Raw genomic sequence first — 13,542 nt, forward strand, 5'->3', positions numbered from 1 at the left:
GAGGCGCCGGCACAGCCCGCAGAGCCTCGGTGTGTCACCACGGCCGTGAGGCGCCGGCACAGCCCGCAGAGCCTCGGTGTGTCACCACGGCGGTGAGGCGCCGGCACAGCCCACAGAGCCTTGGTGTGTCACCGCGGCCGTGAGGCGCCACACACAGCACAGAGCCTCAGCGTGTCCCCGCGGCCCTGAGACGTCACGCACAGCCCGCAGAGCCTCAGCGTGTCACCCAGACCAGCTGAATTTGGCTCCTCCAGCAGTCTTTCTGAACGTCATTTCCGACTGAGGGAGCCGTGTGAAATCGGGGCGAAAGCCGGCGCTCCCCGACGTTTCCTCTGGCAACGTCAGAGAATCAGAATTCCAGAGCCAACACAGGCCAGGAGCCGGGAATGCACATTGACAGCCAGGACTGTTCTCCCCGCCACGCTCCCCTTTCTTTTTACTTCTGTTTCTCAGGCAAAGGTTAAGTGTTTGGATAAGAGAAAGAAGTCGTTTCATAAAAGCGGTGCCTGCACAGCAGATGAGTTTCTTTATAGAATGATCTTACCTGAATGGCCGCGGCCGCTGGCTGAGGGACATTGACTATATTTACATGTAACGCTACAGGATATGGAACATGACTGGACACCTGGATGCAAAAGACAAAGGCCTCCTCGTTAATGGTTACATATACTTCAGGGGACGTGGCTTCCTGAGGTTTTGCTCTGGAACTGAGGGAAAAAAATACTTTACTGATAACATTCTCTAACAACTGTTTTTCAAACCAGGCCTTTAAAATTGGCTAAAGAGCTAAAGCAACAATGAAAGAAATTTAAAGTACTCCTCAATCCTGGCAGGAAGTATTCTTTTTTTTTTTTCAAGACATTGTGTCACCCTGTAGCCCCACATAGAGTGTGTGGCATCATAGCTGACAGCAACCTCAGACGCTTGGGCTCAAGTGATCCTCTTGCCTCAGCCTCCTGAGTAGCTGGGACTGCAGATGCCCACCACAATGCCTGGCTATTTATGAATATGTTTTGCATAGGGAAGTATTCTTTAATTAGGTGAAAACACATGGAAAATAGAATCTTTTGGGGGGGTAATTTTTAGAGATGGGGGGGGTCTCACTATGTTGCCCAGGCTGGTCTTAAATTCCTGGCCTTAAGTGATGCTCTCACCTTGGGCTCCAGAAGTGCTAAGACCACAGGTGTGAGCCACTGTGCCCAGCCAAAAAAAAAAAAAAAACCTAAAATAAATTTATGAATATATGAAAGTTTTGATGGGAAAAACTGATGGCACATGTTATTCATAAATATAAATATCTGTCTTAGAATGAGTTTTAATAAAAATCACAGAACTTCTTATGATAATTCATTCACTTGAGACCTTTCTGTAAAGTCTGTAGTCAAATACATGGAATGGATAGGAAAGAGTAAAAACTATTTTGAAGATGTTTTGCATAAAATTTGCATCTGAGCTCTGTATTCTTGGGTAAGTTTCATCATTTATTACTGTTAGATTTAAGATTAAAATTTCTTGGCATATTCTTTTTTATTCTTCTTTTTCCATCCCCTATGAATTATTTTTTCTTTGAACATGAATATCCAGAAATTATCTTAGAAATTATCACATAGATTCAAAGGAAGATAAAAGGAGAGCTCAGAGGATCAATGTTACCAAGCTCTGCTCCTAGCTCAGAGTAAGAACATAAACATTTACCAAATGAATAAAGACATTTCTGCTAGATCACTACCAGAATCGAACTTAGAGTTAACTATTGAATTTCAGTGTCAAACTATCTCCCCTTGAAATGTAATACTACCTTTACTTTTCACTTGGAAAAGTATTAGACTACAAATGTATCTCCATTTTCCTATTCTTCAGGAGTGCTTTAAGCAAATTTAAGTACTTCAAATTCTTTTTTTTTTTTTGAGACAGAGCCTCAAGCTGTCCCCCTGGGTAGAGTGCCATGGCTTCACTGCTCACAGCAACCTCCAACTCCTGGGCTCAAGCGAGTCTCCTGCCTCAGCCTTCCAAGTAGCTGGGACCACAGGTGCCTGCCACAACGCCCAGCTATTTTTTGGTTGCAGCCATTATTGTTGTTTGGCAGGCCCAGACTGGATTCGAACCTGCCACCTTAGGGGTATGTGGCTGGCGCCTTAGCTGCTTGAGCCACAGGTGCTGAGTCAAGTACTTCAAATTCAAAAGCTCACTTCAAATTAGTTAGAAGCAGCAAGTTAGAATCAAACAACTTGGATTCTAGTCAGTAGTATGTATATGAGCTATGTAACTCTAGACGAATCACCTACCATCCTCCTCTCTCCATATGTAAATCAGGGACACCACCACCTACCCCTATCTGCATCCAAGGGTGTAAGTGAAGATTGACCAGGAGCGTGCTTATGAAACTTCTGAAAAATGTATAACTGCACAGTATCCATATTACTGGAGCTAAAATAACTACCACTCTCATAAAACTAAATTCTCAGGAATGGCTTACATTTTGTGCTTCAGAAATGTGGTAGTAGGAATAGTCATTGGTAACGGAGGGCTGGCCAGCTGGCGGGAGTTGACCTGTAGGTGGAGCCTGAGCAAAACCCATCAAATGACTATTCTTCTGGAAACTTGTGGCCACTGCTGGCTGGCTGGCTTTCGAAGACTCCTGCAGATAACCTTCCTGTTCGACCTTCCGACGCATTGTAGAATTCCAGTGGTTCTTGATAGCATTATCAGTTCTGCACAGAAATATATCACATAGACATTTCACAAACAAAAATTTCAATTTGCATTCAAGTGAAATGACAGAAAACTGTTCCTAGCAGAGATCTTTTCTTTGGGACCACAAAAAGTTGTTTTCTCATTTTAATTGTCTTCTCCACTACCTAAGATCATGTTTTCCCCATTGCCTATTTTGAAATCTATAGATTTCTTTTAATTAGATCATCTGGAATGTATGTAGTTTTCTATAAATTCTAATATTTTTTGGTTTTCTTGAGAAAGGAGTATTTTCTTTTCCTTCTTTTCTTTTTTTGATACAGAGTCTCACTATGTTGTCCTTGGTAGAGTGCCATGGTGTCACAGCTCACAGTAACCTCAAACTCTTGGGCTTAAGCGATTCTCTTGCCTCCGCCTCCCAAGTAGCTGGGACTACAGGTGCCCGCCATAATGCCCAGCTATTTTTTGTTGCAGTTGTCATTGTTGTTTAGCTGACCCAGGCTGGGTTCGAACTCTCCACCCTTGCTGTATGTGGCTGGCACCATAACCACTGTGCTATGGGAGCTGAGCCAACAAAGGACTATTTTCAATTTAATAACCCTTCTTGTTTCTTCTGACCATTCATGATACAAGACTTGAATACAACGTAAAGTTCTAGCTGTCCTAGAAAAACTACTGTTCTGAGTGGGGTGCAGGGAAGCTGCCATGGGGACTTGAGGGAGCTGCAGATTGCTAATCTCATGATGCTGCTGCTGCCCTGGTGTTCACGGTCATTAATGAGAACTTTTGAGTCAAACAAACCTCCCAGCTTTTTAAAACCACCGAATTGTTCTTAGAATCAGACAGAGGTAAGAATGGAAAATGGGATCCCAAAAGGAAAGATGCTAATATATTTTCAAACTGCAAAGCATTTTTACTAAAGTCTTTCCATTCTCAGGAAAACAGTTTCTCAATTCAAAAAAACCATTTTAAGCTCCCTTTTACTATTTCAATGGGGGTGGGGGAATGTATGCTAAAGAAAGAGGAAGTTCAATTGCCCCTTTAATTTTTAGAAAAATCAACAGTGTACTTTCTCTTAGACCATACGGGAGAAAAGGCCTGGCTTTACCAATTTCTTGAATTTTCCGAGCTTACCCTGAACCCTGAGGATGGAAATGCTTTGCAGTATCACAAGAGAATAGCACATCAATCATCTTTGAAACAACCCTTTTCCTGGACTGTGAAGCTCAAAAATAAAAACGGTTCTTAATATTTTCTGTCTACTTCATTTTTATGTAAAAAAATTGAATAAAATATTATTTGCCAAAGTAACAAAATCTGTTACATACTATGTAAGTGGGGGAAATGAGACAAAAATGAGGTTCCATAGTTATCCTTCACAATGAGGTAATTTTTTTGCCTTGTTCATTAAAAAGAAAGTATTACACCAACATTGTTTAAAAACTTGGAAGCAGCATGGTAATTCCAGAAATACATTATTTTTCTATTCAAAGAAGAAAAAAGTAAGCCAAAGGGTATAATAAAAGCCGTGCTGGTATCAGGAAAATTGTACCTGGGTTTCTTCTGGCCACTTAACCAGTTGTGGGAACTCAGACTAGAAACAAACTGTCTTCGTTTTCTTTTTGTGTTGAGAGATTTGCAGTTTACAAAGTGCTTTAGTATCCATTTTACTGGATACTAACAGTGACCCTGGGAAGCAGTTTGTTACTCATGTTGCAAGTGGGAAGGCTGAGGAAAGTTAGATGAGTTGGCCCAGGGCTTACTGCTAGATGGATCCTGAAAGTCCCCACCAGATAAACTCCAAACTTCAATTTCTAAAAGCTATGGATCTAGTTTATCTAATGAAACACTTATGACTCACGGACTATAATTCACTCACCACACATTTAAAACAGAATGTTCAATACCCACTCCCTCAGTCTTCCCAATCAATATATTTTTTGACATATTATTACCGTCCAGGCAGTAGCTTTGCGATTTCTGCCCATCTGTTCCCCAGTCTCTTGTGTGCCTGGTAAATAATTCTGTCTTCCTCTTCTGTCCAGGAGGTTTTCTTAACTTCTGGATTCAAGTGGTTATGCCACCTCTCCCTACATTGTTTTCCAATTCTCCCCTTTAAGTGCTTGGCAATAACAGACCAACGTTTCGGACCGTATTTCTGTACAAGCTCTATCACCTTCAGATAAACACACAAAAATAACCTGTGTTTTAATGTTATGTAATGAGTCAGTGTAATCATTCTTCAGGGTTACAAGATCTTTAGAAAACTTCTAAAATTGGCTTTATTCATAGGAAATGCGGGATTAGAGTCTATTACTTCCTGCTTGCCCACTTACCTGCTTCCTCAAGTTGGGAAACATCCAACAAAGACGTGTGGGAATATTCTTAGTTATGAGTCACACACCAGTGAAGAAAGAACTTACTCTTTGATCTTCTTCTTTGGTCCAAGGACCCTTGATGAGCTCAGGGTTTAGTACTTTCTGCCATCGGTGCTGGCACTGCACATCTGTTCGATTCTAGACAAATAAAATGAAAGTATGCACCATCATAAAGATAGGATGCGATAAGCATGTGAAGACTTTGTTGTAATATGAATCATACATAGGCAACACACAGTGAAAACATTTAAGAACATTTTAGGGCATGTTTAAGAGCCCACCTATCCCACATTACTTACAGACTACAGACGATGCAAATAACGCAACAAAGTTCCATCTAGAATTAGAAGCTCTGTCTCCCGAGGTAAATAGTCCCTCCACATGAACTAAAGAACCAACCCACTGCACGTGTGCCTGCCAATTTAACTTAACCTTCACCTCAGTCTTGTTACATGTGGAAGCACCCAGATGGCCTAAGACTTGTCGGAGAGTCCATATTGTCAGGCTTTTGTGGAAACTCACCCTAAAGGACTAAAGATTGCTTCCCATTAAATCTAAGAGATGTGCTTTAGTTCAGGACCACGGTATTTATGTTGTAGGAGAAACAATGATAAGTAAAAGATGGGCCCTACCTTGTGGAAGCTTATGATCTTATAAGAAGAAGACAAATATAAAATTATCTGTAACAGAAGAGTAAATTTTATTTACATGGAAGAACAGACAAAATATAATGATATTGAAGTGAGAAGACAAGCTCCTCCATGGGGGAGAAATTATTCCTCAGGAGGTGTCTGCAAAAGTTCTTGATGTGCACTTTGAAGGATGGACAGAACTTTAACTGGTAAAGGGAGAACATTCTAGGAGGTAGGATCCCCAAGAGGAGAAGGGAAAGCAGAAATGAATCCAAGCAGACCTGCTTACAGAGAGGAAGTAGGAAACAGAACTGGAGCTGTAAGAAGGGGCCAGACAGGAGGGCCCTTGTGTGCTTGGTGGAGGCACTTAATTGGTGAGATTGTAAGTCATTGTCGTTGGTTTTGAAAAGATAAGGTACAGCTACATTTCAGGAAACTCCATCTGCCAGTGGTGTTCGGGCTGGATGAAAAAGTGCAAAGCTACAAGTGGGGAAGCCAGTTGGGAGTAGTCCAGGGGAGGCAGGGGCATAATCTGCCACATGGTCATGGGAACAGAAAGGAAGGGAACAACTACAAAGGGATCCCAGGGCCCCCAGTAACTGCTTAAACTGGAGGAATGGGATAAGTCAAGAAAAGATTCCAGAATCTTAAACCGAAAGTTGAGTCATTGGCAAAAACAGGGAATTCAGAAGAAACTAACTTGGATTTTCATCATCTACTATGTAACAAATCATCAAAATGCTAATTTGGGTTATCCTAATAAATGAAAAGATAAAACAAGCAATTGTTTTTAAAAAATATTGTCAAAATCCTTTAATAATCTATTTAGAGCCCCCAATCATATGCATTGTAATATAAAATATAAGTTATGAATGGAGCATCTCCCCCCTACTTCTCATATCTGAGCAAATATGTAATATCTTAATAACTTCTCCTAGAATAGTGTATATAAATCTTTGGGAGGAGCTTTCCTTTTATAAAAAGAAAAAATTACAAACTTACCGGGAGATAATTGGCAATAACTTTCCAGTCATCTGTTCCATTCTGTTCCACCAGCTTCTTTAGTTTTTCATCCTAAGACATTTAAAGGTAATCCTAGGATATCAGTCACTTACTGTACAGCTATGTTCAAGTTAGAATGAAAAACGACACCAATCCAATAACACAACACAGAAAAATCTCTCAAAAGTATCCAAATACAGCAGATATTAATATAATGTACTCGTTTGGGAGCAAAGATTTATTTAGAGTCAAATCAGAGTTTGGATCTTAACTTGACTATTGATCAGTTGTGTTTCTGGACCTAGTCATTTATAAAATGGAAATGCTGATATCAACTGGGTTATTTGAGGATTACATGAAGTAACTATGCAAAACATTTAGCATCATGTCTGACACATACTGAGTATTTAATATGTGGTAACTATTTTACTCTGTGGGGAAAAAATGAATTCAAATTTTAGATTCAGTAGACATTTAACTATGGCAATAGATAGGAGCTTGACTAAGAAATAATATTTCCAGTTAGTTCAACCTTTTGCTTATAAAAGAAAAATGGAAGGTCACTCTTTGTTTTTTTTTTTTTTTTGAGACAGTCTCACTTTGTCACCCTGAGTAGAGTGCTGTAGTGTCATAGCTCACAGCAACCTCAAACTCTTAGGCTCAAGTGATCCTCTTGCCTCAGCCTCCCGAGTATCTGAGACTACAAGTGCCTGCCACAACACCCAGCTATTTTTTGAGAGGAGGTATCACTCTTGTTCAGGCTGGTCTCAAACTCCTGAGCTCAAGTAATCCACCTGCCTCCCAGAGTGCTAGAATTTCAGGCATGAGCCACCATGCCTGGCTCAGGGGTCACATTTTAAAGTAAACTTAAGGCTTACATAATGTAAGAAAATTATTTACTTTTTGTATCAATATAGTTAGAATTTAAATGAAGGCAAGTGTATTAGAAGTTACAATGTAAATGAAGTCAAATGTATTAGAACACAGAAGACACTAAACATATGTGGGCAACTGTTCACATACTATACACAATCCTACCCGTTCACAAGTGTCTTTAGAAATGTGTTCTTTTGGCTCAGTGCCTATAGCTCAAGCTGCTAAGGCGCCAGCCACACACACCAGAGCTGGCAGGTTCGAATCCAGCCCAGGCCTGCCAAACAACAATGACAACTGCAACCAAGAAATAGCTGCACCTGTAGTCCCAGCTACTTGGGAGGCTGAGGCAAGAGAATTGCTTAAGCCCAGGAGTGCAGGTTGCTGTGAGCTGTGACACCACAGCACTCTACCCAAGGTGACAGCTTGAGGTTCTGTCTCAAAAAAAAAAGTGTTCTTTCTTCTGTTTCTGCAAAGGTGACATTTACACTTAATGCAAGTCCCTGGCACAATACGGACACAGGAACTAGAACACCAAGATTAACAACGGAACTTCTGTATCTTAAGGATCATCCAAGTGCACACTCTCAAAAGGTAAAATATGCATTTCCTATGGGCTCTCCTGGGAATCCTGTCTGTCAACAGTGGGTCTGGTTTAGATGAAACAGTATAGTGAAAATGAAGAAGATGAGATCCTCTAACATCAAATGCAAAATTGTTTGAGAACATTACAGAAAAAGGAAACTTCTCATGTCAATAATTCGTTTTCCAAAGTATTTTTCTATTCCTACAAAGATTAAGCTTTTGATAAGCTGGTGGAAAAAGGAAGATGGGAAGCACATACATCTCCATCCATTGTGAGATATTTTTAGGACACACCTTTGCCTATATGGCTCTGCGAAATATTATGCACTGCACAGCAAGTCTATTGAATGAATACATTATAGCAAGGAGTTCTGTGTTTGGCTTGATTCCTTTTTTGTTTGTTTTTGGAAATAGCAATTCATTCATTTATTCAGAGGAACATTTATTAACACCCTACTTGGTATGAAGCAATTCTGGGTTCAAGAAATACAGAGATGAACAGACATTGAGCCCTAACCTCAAGAAATTTGCAACCTGCTGGGAGAGGTGTATATGTCACAGTGATGATAAGGCAGAACATGCACCTGTTCCTGGGGCCACAGGAGGATGCATCCACCCCTATCTGGGGAATCCAGGGATGGCCTCACAGGAGAGGTGATGTCTTTATAGGTAAGGAAGAAATAAAAAGAAATGGTGAGGCAAAAGAAGGAGGACTCCGTAGGCAGAAGGAAACACAGAGGAAACCTAAAGTGAGAAGGAGAGGACATTCAAAGAACTGTAAATGATCAGAAAGGAATGGTACAGTATCCACGTGGGGAAGTGGTCAGAGGGGAGCACGGGCAGATTAGGATAAGATCTCAAAGAGCCTGCTGACGAGTTGGAACACCTGCAGTTCAGCTAAAATTTTGTTTTTCACGAATTATACATGCTACAGTTTCCCCCTCTCTTAGCAAATGATTAGTTACCTCTTCCCGGGTCCACCTAGTTTTTCCCAAGTGACGCTTTGCAGACTTGGGAAGCAGCCCATCATAGTCATGGTCACACATCTCAAAGTCGTCATCCTCCTCATCACTGCTGTATATGCTGCAAAAATAACAATGGGCATTATGTGGACTGAAATAAGAGGATTTCAACTACGGTTGGCTTACAAAACTTATACAAAACTCCTCAACAATCTTTTCAAAGGTTACAAAGAGAAAACTCTAAAAACTTGCACAACAAGACTGTTTTCTGCATTCTGTTGCTCTGGGATGTAAACTGGTTCTACTGTTATTGGTATCCACAGATACAGCAAAGGACCTGGCACTTTCCTCTTGCCCTGCATGTTTAAACCTGCTGTTACTGTTAGACCAGGAACAAGTTATACATTTGGCAACCACCCAACCAATGAAGGTTTAAGTTTAAATCTTAATGTTAAGGACAAGAAAAGGAACAAGAGCTCATGTCCTTCATATAAGAACACACTCAAACTCTTAGGCATATTGATTAAATAAAATTTCCCAAACACAATAAACAATTCAATCACATTATTTCCATGGGGCTTGTGTTTTATTAAAAGAAAAAAAATCAAGAATACCCAATAACATAATTATAGCCATCCCTTAAAGATTAGAAGATTAGGAGATACTAAAAGGAAAGGATTTTAAAACCTGACGAAGGATAATACCATCCAGTGATCATACTGTTTTGTAAATAACATTAATATCAAACTACACAGAACTCAGGGCCTGGTTGATCCAATTTGCGGCCATGTTTACAATCCTCAGTTTCCAGAGAAACTAAGTGAATAATTAGCCTACTTGATAGAATCTTACTCTTGTTTTTTCTGTCTCTGACTGAACGATGTTTGAAATATAAAATATTCAAGGCTGAGGGATTCACACAGAAGAAATCCATGGGCTTAAAAAAATACATTACTGTTTTCAAAAGTGATTTTAGTCTTTTAATTAGTTGGTCAAACCTAAGAATTTTGATAACATCTGAAGTAACTCTGTACTTAATGTTTATTAATCAGACTGGTTAGACGACAATAATTTTACATAGTTTACTGTTAGTTATAATTTTTTATAAAACTTAGGAAAACCACTACCTTAGAAATTTCACCAAAGTTTACCTTCGTAACACTGACAAATCCATCAAACCGAGATCAATACAAATAATGATATGAAGCACTATCATAATGCAAGTTATGATTTGTATAATTAAATTTATTTTCACACTACCTTTTGTCTTCCCAAACTAATTCACAAAGTGTATATTACCAAACCTTACAAGTCACCCAGAAGTGCTTACCAAAAATTCTAAATTGGGATTTTTTTTTTTTTATAATTTAAAACCATTATTTTCTGCAACAATCTGACAGTCCAGGTTCTATGATCCAAAGTCAAAACACCAACAGCATCTTAAAGCCCCCAACTGCAGTAACCTCTTGTGAAGCATGAGAGACACCAAGAAAACCAGAGGAATCTGAAAGCGTAGTCACAGATTCTACTCAAATTAACTTTTGAGGTTTGGCCGGTCCCATTTCCAGAACTGAGTAGGACGTTTCTCTAGTGACCGAGCAACAGTTTAGCACCGCGAGAACAAGCAACAGACTCAGCCGCCCGCAGGGGGCAGCCCAGGTCAGGTGAGAGAGAACCAGAATCCAACAGGACTAGAGTTCTGGAGGCAAAGGTGCCAGCCCCAGTTCTGCCTCCACCTAGCCGTGTGACTTGGACAAATCACTTCCTCTCTCTCAGGACCTCAGTTCCTCGCCTACACGTTAAGGGCTTGGATTCTATTTCTAAGGTACTTTCCAGCGCTAACAAATGACGATGCCATGTCCTGCGCGCCTCTTCAAAGTTAAGCACAGAGGTCGAGAAGTGCAAAGCCAAGGTCTTGGGGGAAGGTGGTGTGTGACTTCTGCAGGTCCTGAAGGGTCCGGGAGGCAGCAGGGCGACGCCAGAGCTGCTCCCGCGCCAGGTCCCGGGTCTACCCGCAAGCTTGGCGTGGGGCTCGCCTTTGAACTTTGCATGCGATTTCCTTGCTCTAAGTCGTCCGGGGTCGCCTCAGTAGGATGATTAATTTCTACTTGGGACCTGAAATAACTTTTCCTTTATCTGCTCTGACAAGATCTCAGATCTAACAGTCAGAGGACTTTCAAAGGCTGACTTCAGTCTTGATGCACTCGACTCCCCCCACCTGCTAGACCCGATGTGGTTACAAGAGTACAACTATGAATACTACCTTCTGTCAAGGAAACAAACCGTGCAAAGAAACGAAAAAGAAAAGAAGTGCTGGGGGCTGGGAAAAGGGAGGGGAGCGGGAGGAAGTGCCTTGTGGCCACTACTGTGATTCTAGAAATGGGGTTCAGACTCATTTAGCTGACCTGGTTAATAATCTCTGCCGAATCGAAGCTAGCCCAGCAAGAAACGGCTTCAAGCCCACAGCCGGGTTTCTCTTCCCCCTGAGACAGGTTCAAGGTTCCCGCCCCTCCCTGCCGCCTCCCCTCGGGGCTACCTGGGAGCCGAGGGGAACCTGCGGGCCCCGCCCCGCCCCGCCCGGGCAGCCGAGATCTCAGGGCGCGGAGCCTCAGCCGCGCCTCCTCCCAGCACCCCTTCCCGGCTCTTTCCACCTGCTGCCAGCTGCTGCTCTCAAAACAACAGGTGACCCCTGCTGCTCTACTAAGTCCCAAAGGCAAAAGGTGAAACCTCTCGACGAGCAGCGCCCCTCCCTGCGTGGCCAGGCCCCCGGTGTAGGGAGTCCTGGGCTCTCCAAGTCGCCCTCTTCTCCTCCGGCGCCGAACCCGCCCAGGATTGGGTAGTGCTCTTCAGGGCCCACCTCCACGCTCTCTGCTACTCCCCATGCCCCCGCAGGGACCCGCACCCGCCGGTTCAACAATAAATAAGTACCAGAAAATCAAAAAACCGGAGGAAGAGCGGATGGATTAGCTTTGGATCCACTGACTCTTATCCAGAACTCCTTTGGGTTGGTGGGGTCACCTAGCCTCTGCCTGGGCGACCTAAGTAGGAGAGAGCAGGACGCAGGGAGGCGCGGCGACCTCAGCCGCGTCCACGTGTGCGCGCCAGGCCGAGACCTCCTGCCCAGTGAAGAGCCGGCGGGCATCGCGTCCCGGTTGCGCAGCAGCGGCCTTGGGTGCTACCGGCCTCCGTCCCTTTGCCAGGAGTAGCGACTGCGACAGCCGCCCACTCAACTACCGCGCCCGCGGCTTGCAGGGAGCCCCGGAGCATTCAGTCCGGGAGGTCCCGAGGCCGGTGTAGCTGGAGAGCCACCAAATGACAGTTCAGACGAGTATTTCCCTCCCCCTTTCCCTCTTTTCCAACAGTTCGGCCAAAACGTTAGGGTACTTCACCCATCATCCGGGCGAGCCTCCCCAAGTGCGGTGACTTGTGCGGAGCTGGCGCGTGTGGGCGCGCGTAGAAATAAAAGCCTGTCCGAGAATAAGGGTTTGAACCTCCAGAACCTGAGCTTAAAACAATTTGCAAATGTGGAGACCCTTTCTTCCTCTAAAAGCAGCTTTCCAGCGCCTGTCAGCTGGCACTAGTCTTCACGTCCATAAAGAATGAATGAAATTTAAATGAACTACCTGCAACTACTAAACAATCCGGCATTTTCCCTCTATCTGCCATATGCTCTCTACTTCCAATTCCAAACATAATCTCAATGCTTCCAGCAATTATTCTGCGACATGGGCGGCATCCAGCCAGGAACCTGGTGGGCTTCCCGGGGCTGCTGGGCAGTGCTCTGTTCTGGCTGTAACCTCCTGCTTTCCCCCACTAAAGAAATATGTATCCCCGTGCAACTTGCAAAATGAACCGCGGGGCGTGCTTCCCAAGGTCCGGGTACGTTCCCCGCACAGACTCTTCCATTCATCAGTCTCTCAGTCGGCTTCTGCTGCCGAGGCAGGGGCTGCAGGTCCTTGCAGGATCTGACAGCCCCGCAGATGATCGGGATCGAATTCCCACCTGTTCTCCAGCACCCGGCACCCCGCGCGTCCCCGCCCTCGGCCGCCCGCCCGGCTCCCAGTTACCTGTGCCGGGGTCTCCGGGCCATGGCGCGGCGGGCCCGGGGCTCTGCCCAGAGCCGCGGGGACCGCACCGGGCTGCCGCCTCCCGCCGCCCGCCGCCTGCCTCAGTCCCTCCCCGGCTGCGCTGCGGCACTCGGCACCACCGGGGCGAAGTTTCTCAGGAGAAAAAGGAGGAGGAGGAGGAGGAGGTTACGGAGGAGGAGGAGAAGGAGGAGGAGGAAACAGGTTGATATTAAAGTGTAAACTCTGTAAACAGAGATGCCATCAAACAAAGAGCTTTGGACACTCCCCCTCCCGCCAAATCTGGCGCCCCTGCAGTGCGCACGCGCCCTGCCCGCCGCCTCCGCGGCCGCCC

General features: G+C 43.9%; 1 protein-coding gene across 6 annotated transcripts in view; it reads right to left on the reverse strand.

The window, feature by feature from the left end:
- The window catches only part of MYB (MYB proto-oncogene, transcription factor), a 37,767-nt gene extending 24,346 nt beyond the window's left edge, over positions 1-13,421 (reverse strand). For all 6 annotated transcript variants that reach the window (XM_003790303.1, XM_003790304.1, XM_003790301.1 and 3 more), the window contains exons 1-7: positions 13,191-13,421; positions 9,127-9,244; positions 6,704-6,775; positions 5,115-5,207; positions 4,647-4,867; positions 2,477-2,711; positions 545-625 (exon numbers count right to left, since the gene is read on the reverse strand). In XM_003790303.1, coding sequence (XP_003790351.1) covers positions 545-625; positions 2,477-2,711; positions 4,647-4,867; positions 5,115-5,207; positions 6,704-6,775; positions 9,127-9,244; positions 13,191-13,213 — 843 coding nt within the window. In that variant the 5' untranslated portion in view covers positions 13,214-13,421. The remainder of the gene's footprint in view (positions 1-544; positions 626-2,476; positions 2,712-4,646; positions 4,868-5,114; positions 5,208-6,703; positions 6,776-9,126; positions 9,245-13,190) is intronic.
- Between the last annotated feature and the right edge of the window lie 121 nt (positions 13,422-13,542).

Source organism: Otolemur garnettii, unplaced genomic scaffold, assembly GCF_000181295.1.
Source record: "Otolemur garnettii isolate 467f Iridium unplaced genomic scaffold, OtoGar3 scaffold00042, whole genome shotgun sequence".
Taxonomy (NCBI): domain Eukaryota; kingdom Metazoa; phylum Chordata; class Mammalia; order Primates; family Galagidae; genus Otolemur; species Otolemur garnettii.